The sequence below is a fragment of the Rhincodon typus genome, chromosome 6 (genome assembly GCF_021869965.1).
Source record: "Rhincodon typus isolate 14 chromosome 6, sRhiTyp1.1, whole genome shotgun sequence".
Taxonomy (NCBI): Eukaryota; Metazoa; Chordata; class Chondrichthyes; order Orectolobiformes; family Rhincodontidae; genus Rhincodon; species Rhincodon typus.
In genome coordinates this window covers 59,677,538-59,697,453 of record NC_063337.1, presented here as the reverse complement: position 1 = coordinate 59,697,453, position 19,916 = coordinate 59,677,538, and the positions used below count along the sequence as shown (strand labels likewise).

The 19,916-nt window shown below is 38.0% G+C and overlaps 1 protein-coding gene across 1 annotated transcript in view; it reads right to left on the bottom strand.

Annotated features, from left to right (window-relative positions):
• Window positions 1–3,576: 3,576 nt before the first annotated feature.
• Window positions 3,577–19,916, bottom strand: part of LOC109922940 (beta-1,4-galactosyltransferase 3-like) — a 41,810-nt gene continuing 25,470 nt past the window's right edge. Inside the window, exons 3-7 of the mRNA XM_020522966.2 lie at window positions 15,215–15,405; window positions 10,872–10,994; window positions 10,264–10,368; window positions 7,556–7,688; window positions 3,577–4,826 (exon numbers count right to left, since the gene is read on the bottom strand). Coding sequence (XP_020378555.2) covers window positions 4,755–4,826; window positions 7,556–7,688; window positions 10,264–10,368; window positions 10,872–10,994; window positions 15,215–15,405 — 624 coding nt within the window. The 3' untranslated portion in view covers window positions 3,577–4,754. The remainder of the gene's footprint in view (window positions 4,827–7,555; window positions 7,689–10,263; window positions 10,369–10,871; window positions 10,995–15,214; window positions 15,406–19,916) is intronic.

Genomic DNA, 19,916 nt, shown 5'->3' with positions numbered 1-19,916 from the left:
AAATTCCCCACAGAAGGTTCACGTTGGTGAATTTATTGTCAGGTATTCCGACCTCAATGCGGGCCCAACTCAGCTATGACTGCCTCCATATGATGTGGATGCTTGGCAGAGCAGCTTAGATGATTACCTCTAGCATTTTGTCCTTCCATTTATTCTTCAGAAGCTCCTGAAATAAAGTGTTGAGCTTATAGGTATGAAGCAGTACGAGACCAAGTTAGAGGCCCAGACCTACCAAGCAGACTCCCACCAAGGTCTAAATGACAATACGGGATACAAAATGAAACAATGTAAGATAGCGGACAATGACACAACCCTCCCTGACACAGTCAATACTTACAATGCCTGAACACATACACAGGCAGGTTCAGGAACACCTTCTTTCCAGCCATTATCAGAGTGTTGAATGGACTGTAAGCCTCCAAGTCCTTTTGATCTGTACATGCTTTGCTTGTTGTGATCTGCCTGTACAAAGCTTTTCACTGATTTTATTGTCACGTGTACCAAAATATAATCATCGTACTGGTACACAGTTCAAGTCTTGCATGTGTCATGCAGAGTGGGCACGACCTATTGCTCTCTTGACTCAGTTTTGCAGCAGACTTACTGCTCTTCATTCCCAGACTGATGTTTGAAGACTGCTAAAGACTATACTTGCTCTGACAACTCCAACACCAATAAGTCCAAAGAAGCAACATATACACTGATTTTAAATACACAGTGGTCACATGATCAAATTCAGTGAATACATGCACACTGTTGAGCCCAGGCAACACAAGCTGCTGGTTAGGGAACTCAGAATCAGCACTACCACATTCAGATAGGAAAAGGTGAGGCCAAGACTAGATTTCAACAGGAGGATGAGAATTTTAACAGCAAAATGGTGGTGGATTATGAGCCAATATAAATTACTGAGGGGGGCTGGGGCGGATGAATGGAGTTTTCAGCACTTAGAATGCATGCAGCAGAATTGCAAACGAGCTCTCGTTTGTTGATGATGGGAATGGAAGCCTGGCTAAAAGAACGTTAGAAAAGTTGGAGTCTGGCAATTAACACAAAAGTAGTTTCACGTATGTTTGTTGCGACCAACGGATGATTGAATATTTAAAAATCTATTCATTTTTGCTATAAAGGCCACTTTCTTAAATCACAGGATCTTTGCAACGAAGGTTCTCCCACTGTACTATTAGATACAACAGGCTTGCCCAACAAGCAGCTTACAGACCACAGTCTACAGGTTCAAAATAGGGAGGCTTTCAGAATGATACTGAGTTGGGAAGGACAGAAACAACAGTCACGCAGGCAGAGATGGGGATGGGACATCGGCAGGAGAAACATACCACAGTCAGACTAGCTGTTGGGGGCGGGAGCAGGGAGGGATGCTGAATAGTAATATCAGTGAGCTACTCAGTGAGCGATGGAATGTCAAGGAGGCTGAGCACGATTGAACTAAATATACACCTAATATTCACCATTCCCCATAGCCACACCACTAAAATCTCAAAATCTGGAAGAGGAGGAAATCCTAGGGTGAAAGTCACCTTCATGTGAATTTTGCAAGTCTGCTCAGTGTGTGCCTCATAAGACAGGAAGCAAGGTTAGCGTTAGTTAAATTCAAGTCCTTAACTCAACCGCATTCTCCATTCCCTTCACTAGTGATGAGGATTTGGAGCCTTTCAATCACCTTTAATTTTGCTTCTTAACCAAAAAGTCAGAACTCAAACTGAGGATCGCTGAACAATTGAGTTGGCGTCACTTAATAGCACTGTTGACAACTTTCCATCACTTTGCTGAATTTTTTTTTAAACACCAATTACCATTGTCTTTATCCTACTTTTTGGGATAGGATATCCCTGCATAATTTTCCATTTCCAAACAAAAAAAATGGGAAGAGAGGGGTGCCATTTTATCTTTCCTATTGTTATGGTCAGGCAAGGGGTGTTCAAAACATAATGGCACACGCACTTGAAGCGCGCTAATTTGGACCAATTATACAGCTCTTTCAAAGAGTCAGCTCAGATGAGATGCAACAAAGTTCTACTTTTCTTAAAGTTCTATGACTTCGCATATATGTACTCGATTGTAGCTTCACCAATGTTGGCCTATCATTTCCTGTTGCTCCTAGTGGAATGTTCTTTGGTTCTGATTAAACCGCAGTAGTAATGTGAAGGGTAAATTTCATTTCCATTAACACTATTAAAAAATTCCAAAATATGATCAGTTTTTGTCCCTTTCTGGCAAATTGGCTTGTTTTAAATTCTACAAATATTTATTCATTTACAGGATGTGGATATCATTGGCTGGGCTTGTGTTTGTTGCCCATCCCTAATTGCCCAAGGACAATTAAGAGCCAAGCACATTGCTGTGGGTTTGGAGTCACATGTGGGCCAGACGAAGTAAGGACAGCAGTTTTGTCCCCTAAAGGACATTAGTGAACCAGATTTTTTTTTCCCCCCTGACACTCAACACTTCATTAAATCTCAATTCCAGAATTTTGTTGAATTCAAATTCCACCATCTGTGAAAGCAGAACTCAAATCCAGGTCCCCAGCACATTACTGGTGTCTCTAAGTTAATAGCCTAGTAACAATACCAATAGGCCATTGTCCCATCCTGGGGTCAAGTCCCATCTGCTCCAGAGATGTGTCAGTACATTTCTGAATAGGTGATTAGGAAGTATCTCCAGATCAAAACTTAAAACGTCAAAAGGTAATCATCTCTGCATTATTACCTGAGCCATGTGCTAATTGGCATTGATTCAAGTAGATTATACAATTAAATGTTTGGTTTAGAGAGAGTTGTTCTATTGGGATGGGTGCCACTTAAATTTGACCTCATTAATGTCCTAGTGAACTGTCTAAATTAGGACATAAGTAACAGAGCATCAGAATGGTGGAGGAGCTGGAATTTAGAAATCTAAACAAAAAGGTTAAAATGATGGGAACAATTTAAAAACAAGCAGAGGGGACAGGAAGAGATGGGGAATTCAACAGTAATACTGCATACTGTGGGAAGGGAATGGCCAAGTTGTATTTTCACTATACTATTAATCCAGAAACTCAGCTAATGTTCAAAGTGAGATGGGAGATTGTTCAAATGCCAGGTCAAGTCAAATTGATTTTACTTTCTATCTGTTTGGAAAGCTCCATAGGCGCAGTGATGGATAAGAGACATCAGTTAGCTTGTTCTACTTCAAAGCAGTGTTATTTAGATAATTGGAGGGTATGTAGTGCTGTTAGCCACTACAAAGGTTTCTTCAGTGATATTAACAAGGGACACCAGAGGTTGCAGCTAGTGTTGATGTTTACTCCTGGGAATGTACTGCAAACATATGTTTAGCCTGGGAAATGATAAAGGAAGTCAAGAAATGAAAAAAAAAGTGAAAAGAGATGGGGTACTCGTATCCCCAAGTTGTAAAATAGTCAGATGTTGTATAGTATTATGTTGTATAAAATGGTGTATAGTTGCTCCCACTGTGGGATTCCAGCCATTCATGTCACCAATATGCAAACTTGATCACTGCATGTTTCATTCTGATTCAAGGTACAACCTGAAAAAACAAAAGCTGCAAAATGCTTTGAAGATTTTATTTTTATATGCAAGAGCCCAGAAACATACACAGCAGCTGAATGCACTTGTGGGTGAGTAACAGGTTTGGTAGGAAGTAGAAAGCACAAAGGCTACAAGAGAAACATGTGCAATAGTCTTAGATTGTCAAGTTCAACTTTTTTTTTTTGAAAAGTCCTTTAAAAAAATTTCCACAATGTAAAAGGCAAGGTAACAAAGTTCAAAATAAAAGGTTTCCGAACATCACAAGCACATTTACTTCAAGTATTCAGGAACCTGTACTTCAGCAATGGACATAAAAAAAATCCTTCAGGACCCAGACACAAGTTTAAATAAAAGCAGACTTTGTTGTGAGAGCTAGCAGTTATTAGTCATTAACACTGACCATTCCGTGCATCTACAATTAAAGATTATTTAAAACCAATACTTATATTGCATTAAATGTATCAAGTTAGTAAAATAAAACACATGAAAACAAGTTGTATTTACAGCTTTGCATACAGCATTTACTCAAGTACTGTAGACATTAACTGTTGCTGTAATTTCATTGCTCCCCTCCTTTACAATTCAATAAATAACTAGTTCAATAAGTGATTTCATAAAACTTTGTACATGTCTTTACTGAATCAGGAAAATACCAAAAATTATGTACAGATAATTCTTACATTGCAGAAAATTGAGAAACTATTAATCACACTTGTATTCAATATGATAAGAATTTGGAAACAACTCAACTTGCTATCGTATACATACAAAAAACACGTTTAGAAGAAGGAGAATACCAAGTAATGATAGGAATTGCAAATTCTGAAACTGCTGAGCAGCAGTATTCATGGTATAAAGATAGATTACAATCGCATTAGGCAATTGTTCGGATTGATAGGAGGTTGTTTTCATAACTTGCATCTAATAAAAGTGGAATTCTGCTCTTATCACAATGAAATCAAAATCAGAATTTACAGCACTTCCCCAGTTTGTAAAATATGTTACCGTATGAGACTTATTTACATTAACATGTCTTTTCAAAAGTGATGTCTCCTAATGTGATCTAACAGAGGGTAAGAGAGATAAGGTTATATACTGCACAATCTAAAGAATATCAAATTTTAGCATTAAAAATTGAACCATTTTCAGTTACTTGAAAATCATGTACAGGTCATAAAATATATGTGTACGTGTGGGCAGCATTTGCTAACCAATTCCAGCTTTAAACGAAGACATGACTACCTGTATCCAAAGAATTCCAAGTTTCCACAGGAAAATCTAAAATTGTTAAACCAAAAAGAATAGTGTTAATCTAGAAAAGGTGTAATTTCCCCTTTGTACATACATACATAAAAAAATGTACAGGCCAGTCAGCACCTGACAAAAAAAAATGTCCAAAAATCTCAATTTCAAATTTGATTTTCCAGTATGTTCATTTTATTTGAAACATGGCACATAGTAAGCATGACATGCTTGGGAAGATCAAGTGACTTTGGATCTATAGTTCCAAAAGCATTCCACCACTGATTTGCTTCACAGATTTGTGGAAGCTAGGTCTTCAAATATACTCAAAGCAGAGATAGATTTATTTTATTTACAAGAGGGTCAGGAGTTGTGGGGACAGCCAGAAGAGTGAAATTAAGGCTACAATTACATCAGCCAAAAACTTACTGTATGAATCAAATGATTCAAAAGGCCAAATGGTCTACTCCTGCTCCTATTTATAGTTGCAGCGTAATGTCCAAGCATGTCGCAGCCAAATTTATAGAAATTCTTTGGTAATGGATTTGTTGACTAATCAATGCATCAAACACTTACCAAAGGTAGGAAATGAGATGGGTGATGACATTTGTATCTAGTGACTATATTCACCATCACCCTCATCCAAGCTCAAAAAATATATAGATCTCTGGGTATTCCCTACATTTAGTGAGGATGTTTTGTGTGCTCAGGTGAAGTATTATAGAAAAGACAAATGACCACACTTTGGAAAGAACATCAAGACCTTGCAAGGGTGCAGAGCTGAACAATACCATTGAAGAAGGAGTTTATTATCTGAAGGGACACTACAGACAATGGAATTCTTTTGCATACAGCATAGAAAATTGAGGGGAAATTTATAAGATATGCAAAATTAAGGCTTTTAAATCAAATGAATGAAGAAAAATGGTTACCAGTCATAGAAGTCAATAACCAGATAAGACAGGTTTAAGACAGGGAAATGAGATTTACTTTCAGTAAGCAAGAAATAAAATGCATTGCTGAAATCAGATGCAAAAGTGAATTAGATTTAATACTTAAAAGGAAGGAAATTGCAAGGTTTTGGGGAAAGACCAGTGAAGTGAAACTAATCATTCATTCTTCCAGATGGTTTGCCTATACACAGTGGGCTGAATGGGTTCCTTGTGCTATGTCATTGTATGTTTCAAATCTCAATTAACAGATAGGGCTTTATGCCCTTTGTGGGTGTGACATGCCTGTGATTTCAAGTAGTCAATCATTTTAATTGTTTGCGACTTCCACAGAACCTGAAACTGTTAGGAAGTTTATACACAGAGATAGTGGCTTTAAAATACTTATTCTATGCAGAAGAATAAGTGCTTTAAGAAACCAAAACTGACTGAAATACCACACAGTCAGGTATTATGTAATTAGTCTGTGCATAATAAGGTATGAACGAGAAAGTTTGTGATCAGCTCATTACAGAACATGAGCTAAGCCATTTTGCTAGTTGAAATACAGGCTTCACAAGCACAGACAGCAGGGCAAAGATCAGAAGAACTACAGTCATTGAATTATATTGGTGCATCCTTTAAAGGCCAAGTAGACGGCAACTCAAGTTATTGACAAGAAACAATCAAATAATGAAAACAACAACAGAAAATAAGACATGATGATGGGAAACAAAGCACAGAATCTTGGGTAGGCAAGATTGACCTCTGAGTCTACAAGTATTAACTCCTTGAAGAACTCAACACAAAAATCAAAGTAGTAACTAGCAATATTCAAGCACAAAACTGTATTTGGTGCGTAAAGTTCTATTTGAAAGCTCATTAAAAAGCAAATCATAGAAACTACAAAATACATGCTCAAACTGATATAGAAGCATAGATAGGTACATTTAATATTAAATTGATAATGACATATGCAAGCAACAGCGTCAGAGCTACCAATGCAGTTCCAGGCATCTTTTTAGAAAAGATAGAATGAAACATCCATAGAACAAATTTGTAACAAGTTAACTGACAATAAATGCCTCCATAGTACAATTAGATTATGTATGCTGCTAAGCGTACATGTTTTAGCAAATCTGGGAAACTGAACAAGTATACCTTGTATTATTAGTGTGATTAAAATATAACACTAGTGAAAAAGTGTTTTCATTAGATTGCAATAAAATGAGCTGAAATGTAGTCCTGATACAATTCTCTTAATATATGCAATTAGAAAAATAAACAGGACCATTAACAGCTTAATTTTTCTGCATGGATTTTTATTAGGATTTATTAATTGCCTTTAGTTCTTCATTTTGATTTACTAGATGCGACCCAGGCACTATTTTTTGATTTACTAAATGCAACACAGGCACTATTTAATTGTCAAGTTGACCATGCACATAGAAAAAAATTGGCAAATATTGGCAAACACAAATAACCTATTTGAAAGGCCTCATTCCAAATACCACAATCGAACATTTCAAGTTTCATGAATAGGCATTAATATTTACAAAATACTAAGTGAAATGAAACAGGAGGTTCTTCACCCACATTGTCCTAAAGCACTGAAGGACAAAAATTCTGAAAGTCATAATTTGGGAAAATCTGTTGAACATGAGAAGATAGCAGCAAGTACATCATATCATTGCATTTTGATGGGTTTCTCAATCTGTAGATTTCTCTGGATTTTATTTATACCCAATAACCACTACCATTTGCCCTTTGAGACATCTTGAATCATATTAGTAACTTTTAAGGGACAAGCGTTTGTTAATTGATGTTTGACTGTACTTTTGCACTGTTTCCAAAGTCCACGGTGATGTTGGTGTACAAAGGAAGCTCTTCCTTATGAAGCAAGTTGTACTCTACGGAATTCATCCCATCAAGTCGCCATGACCGGGCTACCTTTACTATCATGTCAAATCTGTAAGTAATTACATTTTAGATTTACTAAATGGTATACATTAATTGGAGACAAAAACAACAAAATATTCCCTCTAAAATAAGTCTTTAAATTAGGCATTTTCCTTTTGCACTGGTCACTCTGTACTTACAAATGGTTAAATGGAAATGCAAACTCTATCCAGACTTCTGTTAACTATACCTCTTAATGATGCTGCGTCATTAACCCCAAAGTTAATAATAGAACATACAAGCAGGTCTTTTATTAACAGGAAGCAATCTATTTGGTTGGTGCATAAACCCTTTAAAACTCAATCCAAGCTCCTTTTCTAATGTGCAACAGATCTAGTTTTGTTTTTGAAAACAGCTGCATTTTAGGATTTTAAAACTGACTTGCTCCTTTATTTTGAAAGGCAAACAAAAGTACCCACTTTAAATCCAGCCAGAGACCTAACAAAGTCTCTTTGCTTTCTGTCGTAGCAGCCCATGACTAAAGTTGACAAGATGGCCGCCTGGGGCTCTTTAGCTGATATAAAATGGCCAAAAAGTGGTTGGCAGCTACATATAACAAATGCTCACAGCCAGACTTCTGGTCTCCATAGAGTTACTGGATAAGATAACAAAAGGTCCCGTGGGAGTCATAAAAGGACCCTGGTGAGAAGAAACATTTACTGGAGTTTCTGTAAACAAGCAATTCTAAACACAAACATTTTAAAAAGGGGCATTTTTGAAAGGCCTAGTTTAGCTACCATTCTAAGTATTAATTTAGAAAAAGGTAGAAGGAAAAATATGATCCCACAATAATCTAGACTCTTTGGGTAACTATCATTACATATTAAACATGCCCATATGAAAAGTGAGATGCAACCCACAAGCATCCATACAGAGATTTAGTTGAATATTTATGAGCAGCCAATGACAAAGTAAAAAGAGGCCTCCTCATGGCAGGTAAGATGGAGCAACAAATGATGTAAACAGACAGCCTCAGAGAGAAAGAGGTTATAAAACATGGAGAGATAAACAATTGCAGCTTAAGTACAGATTCTTACATCCAAATATAAAGGAGTGACTGAGACAGATTACAAAATACACAGTGATGATGTGGTTATGTCTCCTAGTTATTTCTGGAATCTAAACAAGTTTGTTTAATGACTTAGTAAAGTTGCAAAGTGATTGAATTTCACCTCAGTGGAGTTTGAATAGATACTTTCTATTAAAAAAAGTAATGTAAAGTGTTTAGAACAGAAACAGCAAAAGATTCATTCAAGAACTAAACTCTGGTTTAAAACTCAACGAGAATCTAGGGGGTTGTAATTGCAACTGCAAATCAGACGGACTGTTTATTTGATCTCTCAGGCTGAGAGGGGTTGTTCCTGATCTGTCAGCTGTGTCACAGAACTGCAGTCACTTTATGTTAGAATTGATTTAAGACTATATAACAATTGGTAGAAATTAATGTCAATCCTAATCTTCTGTACTAAGGCTGGTAAAGAATTTGCAAGAGTCTTCAGTGATAAGCAAGTATTTAGGTTATTGGCAATTAACATGATGAACTGTCAGATGCATTGTAAGATTCCCCAAAGACAGATAGAGGTATCTGGTAAATATAATGAGATTTTTGGAGGACTGAGGGCTCTCCATAGTGTTATCCATCATTGATTATGTTTTTACTGGATTGGATGTATAGATTGGGGGACATGGCTAACAATTACATGCAATATTGCAAGTAATTATTGAATGCAAAAGGTATAAAAATGTTGTCTTCAGCTGGGGAAAGTTAGAGTGTCATCGACCTCTTCTCTGATCTGAGCTGTAATTAAGGTGACAACTGCGCCCCAAGTGAAAACCAGATTTGGAGCAGACTCTGGCCTCTCCCATATGTGGTAAGAGATCTCTGGATAAAGGGTGCTTGTACTGCTGGAGACTCCTCTTTAATATGTTTCCCTAAAACACTTCCCAAGAAGCTTTAAATGAGAGAGAGACAAGGGGGTTGAAAACTGGAAAGACAGTTGAGTGTCAATGTGAAAGGGAAGATAAATGAGAGCATAATTTTCTTTGCCTCTCTGCTCATATGACTAGAGAAATTATTACGTCTAACTAACTAGGTGCAAAATGCACTATAGCATAATGCCCAGTGTAAAGATATCTAACAACATTAACTGCCTTTTAAAATACTTATATTTGTTCTTGTTCTTGCTTCTCTTCACCATCCCCCTTCACCCATCTCAATGCTAGTTACTCCTGCGCCTATATTCTGTATTTCTACTGGGGAGAAAGGCAGAACAGAATACCGCGTTGGATGATCAGCCATGAATAGTGGAGCAGGCTCAAAGGGCTGAATGGCCTACTCCTTCCCTATATTTTATGTTTCTATGTTCATACTCATTCATCAAGTACTTGTCCCATCCATCAAGTGCCTACCCAAATAGTCAGAGAAAATTTAATAAATACTGACTTATTTCATTTGTCAAAAAATAAAATTTTACCTCACTTAATATCTTAAATGCTAGTCATTGATGATCTAAATCTCCAGTTTGCTTTCTTTAACCCAAGCGTTATTATTGTGAAGCTTGGCTCAAATTAACATTTCTAAGTACCTTTTCTCATTTTTCTCGTTACCCACATCCAAGCTGTGAGATATCATTTTGTAATGTCCAAGGGAGAGGGGAGTTCGAATTATCTTCATTCCTGCTAAATAAATCCTAAATAAAATTTGAAAAAAAGAATTTAAATCATTAATACAAGCTCTCAAGGTCCCATCTGCATAACTATCGATTATTATTACGTCTTTAGACCAGGTGGACCATGATTTTGCTTTTCACAGTTGTCCAGGAAATGAAAACTTGATGCTAGTGAAGTTTTAAGTCACTGTTCCCATTAAATTCTACACATCTCAGTTGTTGATATGAAGATATTGATCTTCAGATTCAGGATTTAACTACCAAAGATACATCAATGCCACACATTTCCAAAGGAAAAAAATATTAGGGCAGAAAGGACAACATAATCTGGTCCATAAAATCAAGCAATAAGTGGTTATGCTGCTTGTGCAGCAGTTTATAGATAGATGAGGTTTTGTGTAACTATTTCATTGATCCTAAATCCAAATTCACATTCTAACAGTTACAACAATTGAAATTCAGACTTCACAAAAAGTTCATGGGTTTAACAACAATTATGAATGAGCATAACCAACAAGTCCTACCTAGCCGAGATGTCATCATCTTCTCCACCCCAACCCCAGTATGTGTTTGGGAAGCCATTAATCCTCAAGTACTGATCAGGAGTCAAAGCTGAAACACCACCAAAATACATCTTGTATGGTAATCTAGAATTAACAAAAAAAAGTAAAAAAACTGCATCAACTTGGGTAAGGTTTAAACTTCAACTAAGTTGAAGATTAGGAACGAGGGTCACCAGACCCATAATATTGACTCCAATTTCTCTCTACAGATGCTGCCAGTCTAGAGTTTCTCCAGCAACTTCTGTTTTTGTTTGATTTCCAGTGTCAGCAGAAATGTGTTTTTTGAAAGTTATGTTTATTGTTTCAGTAATACAGAACAAGCTTTGAGTATCCTGATTTGACCAAAATGGAGCAATCTATTCATAAATACACTGTATATCTAAAAACTGAAAAGTGATGTAGTAATTTCACGTTGAATTAATTTGCGATTACACCATAATGTTACAACTGCTCACTATGTTACTGTTGACATCAGCAGCCATTTAAAGAGATGCATTACACACACTTAATAGCAATTGAAAATGGAAGTGGGGAGTTGATACAGATTCAGTAAATGACAATAGGAATCACTAACTCTGCACACAATTGGCTACAGCACAGTTATCCAAACGTCTTGTGTAGGATTCTAACTTTTCATTGGGGAAGCCAGTAGGAAAAAGAGAGTGTTAGGAAAGGTTTAGTGCACCTTGCTTCATGTCTTTGGACACCCACATTCTAAGCTGATCTCAGTTAAATTCATACCAAAGTGGAGGGAGAAGTGGGTTGTGTGGCATCCCAAATTTTTGCCCTCTCCTAATTCTTTCCACATATAGACATTTAAGAGAAGGATGAATGTGTGTCTAGCTCAAGCCAGTGTTCTGAGGTTTGCACAGTGTCTGCCTATTGGACATTTACTCCTCCCCACACCCACCCCCATGTCCCATTTGGAACCTAACAAAGTCATACTGTCATACAGCACGTATAGAGACTCTTTGGTCCAACATGTTCATGCCGACCAAGTTTCACATACTAAACTAGTCCCATTTGCCTGCATTTGGCCCATATCCCTCAACTTTTCCTATTCATGTATCTGTCCAAATGTCTTTTAAATGTTGTAACTGTACCTGCATCTATCATTTCTTCCAGCAGTTCTTTCCACATACAAACCCACCCTCCGAGGAAAATCTTTTTCTTCTCACCTTATAATTATGTCCTCTAGTTTTGAGCTCTCCTAATCTAGGAGAAAAACCTTTGCTATTCACCTTACCTATGCTCAGCACGATTTTATAAACCTCTAAAAGGTCAATTCTCAACCTGTGGTCCAGTGAAAAAAGTCCCACCCTATCCAGCCTCTCCTTATAACTTAAGCCCTCCAGTCCCGCTAAAAATCCTTGTAAATAGCTTTTACACCCTCTCCAATTCAATATCCTTTCTATTGAAGGGTGACCAGAATTATTCACAGTACTCCAAAAGTGGCCTCACCAACGTCCAGTACAGCCACAACAGGACGTCTCAACTCCTGTACTCAAATGGTCTGAGCAATGAAGGCTAGTTCGCCAAACAGCTCTTTTACCAACCTGTCTACCTGTGACATGACTTTCAAAGAACTAGGTACCTGAACCACAAGATCTCTCTGTCTGACACTCACCAAGGCCCTTTAACTGTTTAAGTCCTGCTTTTGCTGATTTTACCAAAGTGCAACATCTCACTTTTATCCAAATTAAACTCATTTTCCACTCCTTGGCCCATTAGACCAATTGATCAAGACCCTTTTGTAATCTTAGTTACCTTTCTTCACTGTTCACTATACCACCAATTTTGGTGTCATTCTCAAACTAACTTACTATGCTTCCTAAATTCTCATCCGAATCATGTTATACAAGTGATGAACGACAGTAGATTCAGCATTGACCCCTGTGGAACACCGTTTGTCACAGGCCTCCAGTCCAAAAAAAATCCTCCCACCGCACCCCCTACCCTGTTTCCTACAGTCAAGCCAATTTTGTATCCAATTGGGTAGCTCTCCTTGGATCCCATATGATCTAATCCTATTAACCAGTTGATGGCTTTACTAAAGTCCATGTAGATAATGTCTCTCGCTCTGCCTTCTACCTTCTCGGTCACACTTCAAAAACACAATCAAGTTGAGACACAATTTCCCATACACAAAGCCATGCTGACTATCCCTAATCAGTCCTTGTCTCTCCAAATACATGGAAATTGTCTCAGAATCTCATTCAATTTATCCACTACTGACATCAGACTCACCACATCAGTAGTCACATGAAGAGAAAACAGCTTGTGGATTGAATGAGCAATTCTACAGTAAACTTCAAATTCACTTCTTGGCCATTTTGCAAGGGCCTTCGAACATCATATACAGTCATGATGGGCCACGTTTCAGGCCCTGGGTCACATGGACAAGGCCTGGGTCTTGGCAACACCATTTTAGTTACATGCACTAATTTTAATATATATAGGTTGATTTATATAGTCCAGGTAGTTTGCATTGCAGGTTGCTGCAAGTGGGAGTAAAGATACTGAAAGGACATACCAGTGCTCCAGATTTTCCTGGATGTGGGGAGGTCCAAGAGGATGAGCTATGGCAAATGAATCAAGTGTGCAAGAATATTTCTACTAACTACAGGCCAGTCAATTATTCAGGGTGGGTGGGATGGAGGAGGGGGTTATGGCTGATGTAGAGATGAGTTAACAAGTGAGGATAACTAAAGGTCCTCTTGGTGAAGAGCAAGTTAGTTTTTATAAAAGCAGTACAAATAGGATTATTTCATTATGGCTTCCTGGCTCTGGGAAGAGTCTACTCTGATGTCATGGCAGCTGGAGAGGGAACGGTGGTGAAGTGGCAGTAGTGTGACAAGCATGGTAAAGGAACAGCAGCCATTGGTGATATAATTCTGCAGACAGCTTGGGAGGAGAACCGTGCTTTGTCAACACCAGCCTCCTCAACCCCAGGAGGGAGCCAGCAGTGCAGGTGCATTCTGAAGCCTGTCATGGCCAGATGACCTCACTGGCCTTGGCTATGTATGCACCAGCAGGCATTTTGGTGCTGAGAATAATCAGTGTGCTTAAGATAACTGGGAAAAACAGATCCAGTTGCAACTTCCAAATGAGAAAGCATCTTTTGAAGTTGATATAGCATATGATTTTATAGATTTGAGAACTGCTCTTGATCCTCAGCCATCACTTTTTACACTTATTACGAGCACCTAATGAAGTAAGGTGCCTAAATACATCTACATGATTTCCTACGAAGTTTATATTTGCAAAGCTCACTTTTTACTTCACCAATTGTTTTCAGTAAGCTAATTAATTTATTGTACCTGAGCAGTGAGCTGAAGCTATCAATGCAGTTGTGTTAGAGAACTATGCATGCATTTTCAATGCTTGGTCTTTCAAGGCTGGTTATGCATTTGCAACAATCCTAGTAAAAGAACCTGTCTACAGACTATTGCATTGATTATTTGACAATAATGAAATTAAAGAAAGAGAGTAAAAGGATGTCGAATATTCGTACTCAAGTAACTGCAGCTTTGGAGTGTGACTTTCAAATTTTAGTTGGAGACTCAAATATTGATAAGACAGACTAGGGATTTTTAGAAAGTTTTGTTCGTTGGATGTAGGCACCGCTGGCTAAGCCAGCATTTATTGCCAATCTCTTGTTGCCCTGAAGGAGGTGGCAGTGAGCTATCATAACTCTCACCATATACTAATTACCCAAAGAAAGAAAAATCATTCTTCCAGGGCAGCACAGTAGCTCAGTGGTTGGCATTGCTGCCTCACAGCGCCAGGGACCCAGGCTCAATTCCATCCTCCGGCAACCGTCTGTGGAGTTTGCATATTGTCCCTGTGTCTGAGTGCACTTCCGCCAGATGGTCCGATTTCCTCCTACAGATGTGGAGTCTAAGTAGATTGGCCATGCTAAATTGCCCAAGTGTTCAGGGACGTGTAGATTAGATGTGTTAGCCATGGAAAATGCAGGGTTACAGGGATAGGGTTGGTGGTGGGGGGGGGGATGCTGTTCGGTGTGGACTTCTTGGGCCGAAGGGCCTGTTTCCACACTGTACGGATTCTATGATTATGTAATTTGTCAATAATTATAATGTATTAATGAATGATGTCAATAAGATCTAGCAAATGAGTATTTAACAAATTAGACACCTACTTGCTAAATCTTTAAAGTCATTGGCACAATATTGAAAATAGAAAGCATAAAAGTAACATTCAATTTAAGAAGGCAATGTTAAATACAATAGAACATGCAAACAAAACCATTACCGATAGGTAATCTTGCAATTTTTCAGTACCTGTACTCAAATTTATTCATAGCACTGGACACATGCTTGGGGTATTTCTCATTGCAGACATACAGATTATGATCATTCTCCGGAATAAGATCAACATCATGTAGAAACAGACAGTCCCAGTCTTCATCCTTTAATGCTTCTCTTACTCCGACATTAAGCAGCTTTGCTCTGTTAAAGGTTCGATTTCCAGTCTGATGGAGGAGGAATTTGATATTATGTTTAAATTTATAATATATAAAATTTTGAAGTAATTTGATTCACAGAAATAACTATAAAAATACTGGTATACACAATTTAGAATACATAGAACTCAATTCAGTCTTCGATTGGGGGCAAAATGCAGCAAGTTAGCTGAAATGCAAATTTCATTAAATCAAAATTCATGATATATTTCCCAGTTACTAAAAATGACATCATATCACTTTACGGTGACAATTTGTCATTGTAACCACCTTCACAAAGATTGAAAGCAGCACCTAGCAAATTGACAGTGTGAATTTAAAATAAGTTAGCTACTGATTATACCCTCCCATTGTTGATTCAAAAGTAAAAATGCAACTATATAGCTGTGTTTGGTTTGAAAATGGATCATTACCACAAAAATCAAAAGATTTAATGCAGCATGTGAAATACAAGGCAAAACATGAATTCTGTTGCTTTTATCAGTGATGAAAGCAACTGTGGAGCAGACTGAAAGGGGTCAGAGCTTTAGGTTTCTTAAAGTTCAAAGTAAATGTAATCTCTCCAGTCTGGAATGCTTGGGATCAAGTCTTCTTCTGCTATTGAAAAATTGATCATGTTACCTGCCTCACTCGCATTATCACCCTCTTTTCCATAACCCAGGACCAAACTTTATGTAATTCATCTATGTGACTGTCCAGTAACACAATGTCCCAGTAACTTCCTCTGTTTGCTGCAGATGTGATTGCTATAGATTGCACCAGTGTCCACCAACTCCCAGATACTATAGCTTCAACATATCACCTGCTCAGCCACCTCTTTTCTATTTACGTACTTAATTGATTTGGAGGTTAAATATTTTAAAAGCTTAATTTCCTAACTGCACTCAGCTCAATAATGTAATGTGATTTAAATCAGTTAGACAAAAGAGACGTGAAGGAAATACCCACCAATCACCTACCTTCTTTCCTGTGACATCACAGTTTGACTGACAGACAGGTAGAAACAGGTTGAAGCGGTTCGCCATCCCTGGTTTTTATCTCCACTGCTGCTGGCCTTATCACACCGGTCCAATCGCCCAGTCTGATATAATGCTGCTGACTTGCTGCACAGTCCTCCCAGTCGCCTCCCGTGTCAAAGCACTGACAGTTACAGGGTTAGTTTACCCAAGACGATAGCAGGGTGAACAACTTCAGTTGTGGAGAAATCACAGAAGGAGAGATCATTTTTCTCTTGCAGCAATCTCCAGGAAAGGCCATTGGTATTCAAAACTTAAGGGTTTGATAATGGAACTCTATTGACTACGGGGAGTTGGTTATCTCAATTAGCTGGATGGCAGAGTAACACCAACAGCCTGGGTTCAATTCTCATACCAGCTGAAGTAGACATGAAAGTACACTTGGGAGAGCAGGCAGACCAGTAAGAGTACAGAGGTAGAAAATGTGAAAGTGGAGGCTGTGGAACAGAGAGGATGAGCAGATTTCATGTCTTCTTTACATGCAGATTAGGCTTAACATTTCTACTGCTGCAGGAGGTGGGCCTCAAAAAGGCGACATTTCAAAAAAGATCAGGTATTTTACTCTGTCAGAGATCTAAGCTAGCCATTGCTATCATGGAGCTCAAAAAAACAAACATTGCAGCATACGAACTAATTGGGAAGCCGTGCACAAGGAAATAAAATCTTATTTTAAAAATAAAGATAAGATTTGCCAGTCTGCACGTAGATTATAACAAGAACTGGCACAAGCACAACTGGTTGAAAGAACCTTACAAGATAGCATTAGGACACTGAGGCAGACAGCAAAAACAAATCAGTCTATATTCGTAGCACAGCAAAATTAAACCAGAGGCACCCAAACAGCCACTCCAATGGTTTCTACCAGACTTTTGAATAACCAGAGCAGCACGGTGGCTCAGTGGTTAGCACTGATGCCTCAGTGCCAGGGACCTGGGTTCGATTCCAGCCTCGGGCAACTGTCTGCATGGAGTTTGCACATTCTCCTCGTGTCTGTGTGGGTTTCCTCCGGGTGCTCCGGTTTCCTACCACAGTCCAAAGATGTGCCGGCTAGGTGGATTGGCTATGCCAAATTGCCCGTAGTGATCAGGGATGTGTAGATTAGGTGGGTTCTAGGGGGATGGGTCTGGGTGGGATGCTCCGAGGGTCAGTGTGGACTTGTTGGGCCAAAGGGCCTGTTTCCACACTGTAGGGATTCTATGATCTGTGATGAAACAATCTCTGACTTTGCGAATACTTAATTTCCAGACAGTCATCGGTTTTGTATGTCAAACAAAATACTGAACAATTTATTGAATACACTAACTATAGCAGAGAGAAAATTATACAACACAATTAACATCAATGCTTTTAACCAGAAACATTAGTTTTTTGCCCCATTCAAAGAAAAGACAGAAAACAAACAATTAAGGAGTAAATAAAAGAAATAAAACTGGTCAGATTACTTAAATAGCTTTCAGGATGTGTTGTTTCACAGGTATGAATGTGGACTCTATTGTTGCTTTCTTGAAATATTGAACAGGATCACCTTCTTAGTTCACCCAGGTAAAGGTAGCAATACTTCTAAATCTGCTTTCTACTCAACTTCCAGAAGCTGGTGTACCAGATTAGGCAGGGGGCTTTCAGATTTTCATGCTAACTCTACAGCAACCAAGAACCATTTCTCATAAAACAATTTAGAAAGGCTTCAATTTTGATTCTGCTCTGATAGAATGAATGATCGATTCTTCCCAAGGCCTCAATTACCATTCCACAACTGCTATGTTCTTGAATATAGGGTCTCTTCCACCTGTTGGAACCAGTTCCCAGATACTGACCTCATTAATGCTATCTTGTTTAAACACAATGCTCACTTTTTTTTTCCCTCTCTTAACACAAGCTGTCCCAAAGTCCTCAAGTCATTTTCAGGTCACAATCAAAATTGATAAAAGAATAAAAATAAATGACAAAAAGGAAATCAGTGAGGTATCTAACAGAAACGGATCTCTGATGGCTGGATGTGAACCAATGTTATAGCCTTAACGTGCCTTCTTCTTACCAAGTCTCCAACTTACATTTGTATAGTGTCAATGAAGTGCAGACGCATTGTAAAACAAACCATGATACTAAGGCACATGATGAATTATTAGGTCAGATTATCAAAAGCTTTAAACAGGTAACTTTTAAAAAGTGATTTAATAGTGGAACACAAGGTACAAAGTTAAAGGGGTTTACAGAAAGAATTCCAGAACATGGGGCCTAAGAAAACAAAGGGATAACTGCTAAAAATGGAGCATTTATAACTTAATGCTGCAATCTGCGTATTGTGGAGCTGAACAAGATTACAAAAAAAAGAGATAGAGATAGAGAGAGACAAGACCGTAGAGCAATTTGAAAATAAAAGTTAAGCACTTTAAAATCAGGACACTGCTTGACTCGGAGTCTACATAAGTCAGTGAGCATAGGGGCAATAAAAAACATGACATAAAAGTTAAGATATGTTTAGTCCTTTCAATCCTGGTACCATTCTGGTCAATCTGCACTACCTACTCTTGAAATGAGTATGCAAGAACATAGCAACAAGTGCACAACATTTTGCTGCGCAAACTGGTTTGCAAATTCAGGGTAGGTAAAGACTGATCTGTCATCCAGCCACATTACCTGCCTTTGCATCATATCAAAAAATCCATCTTTTTTACAATTTTATCTGACATCAGCTATTATTTGCTAGAAGAGTTCCAAACTGCCATTAATATTTGGTTTCTATTCCCTCGTCTTGAACTCCCTAACAAGAAAATGGTTGCTCCCAATCTATCTCTTATGTTTCCTTTAATAGCTGGAATACTTCGCTAAAATATTTAAATCTAAAACTCCAGAAATATAATCCCAGTTTGTTTCAGTGTTTTCTTCTAGAGATCATTTTGGTCGATTTACATTTCAAAAATTACACGTCCACCTCAAAGTATGATGGGTCAGAACTGCCTTCTATACTTTTGATTTGGTCTAACCAGGACTTTGTATATCTGAAGCACTCAAACTCCGACTGAGATTCACCAAGGTATTATGGCTCCAGCTGGATACCTCAAAAATCTGAGTGAGGTAGGATGATTGGCTCCCCTTCTTTATTCATCTACCCTTTTGGTAGGATGCAACTGTTAGAGACCAGACCAGCCTCCCCCAAAATATTTTATGGAGATAGCCTTTTATTCAATTTTAAAGCAAGAGTAAGGCATTGTATTCCAGATATGATTTGATTGGTTTACCACTAAGCTTTAACCAAAAAAAATTATTCCTACAATGCAATTAAAACAAAAAAAAATCAGATTTTTCTTTACTCTATTGACAGACTTAACAGAGAATGTATTATTTAATCGCTAATCATCAACTGTTTCAATATAGGCAGCAACCCATTAACACACCTTTGACAAAATGCAATGCAGCAAAACAGTTATTATTCTTACATCCTGTCTCTCTCCAGTCCGACAGAAAGACAGAAAGACAGAAAGACAGAAAGACAGAAAGACAGAA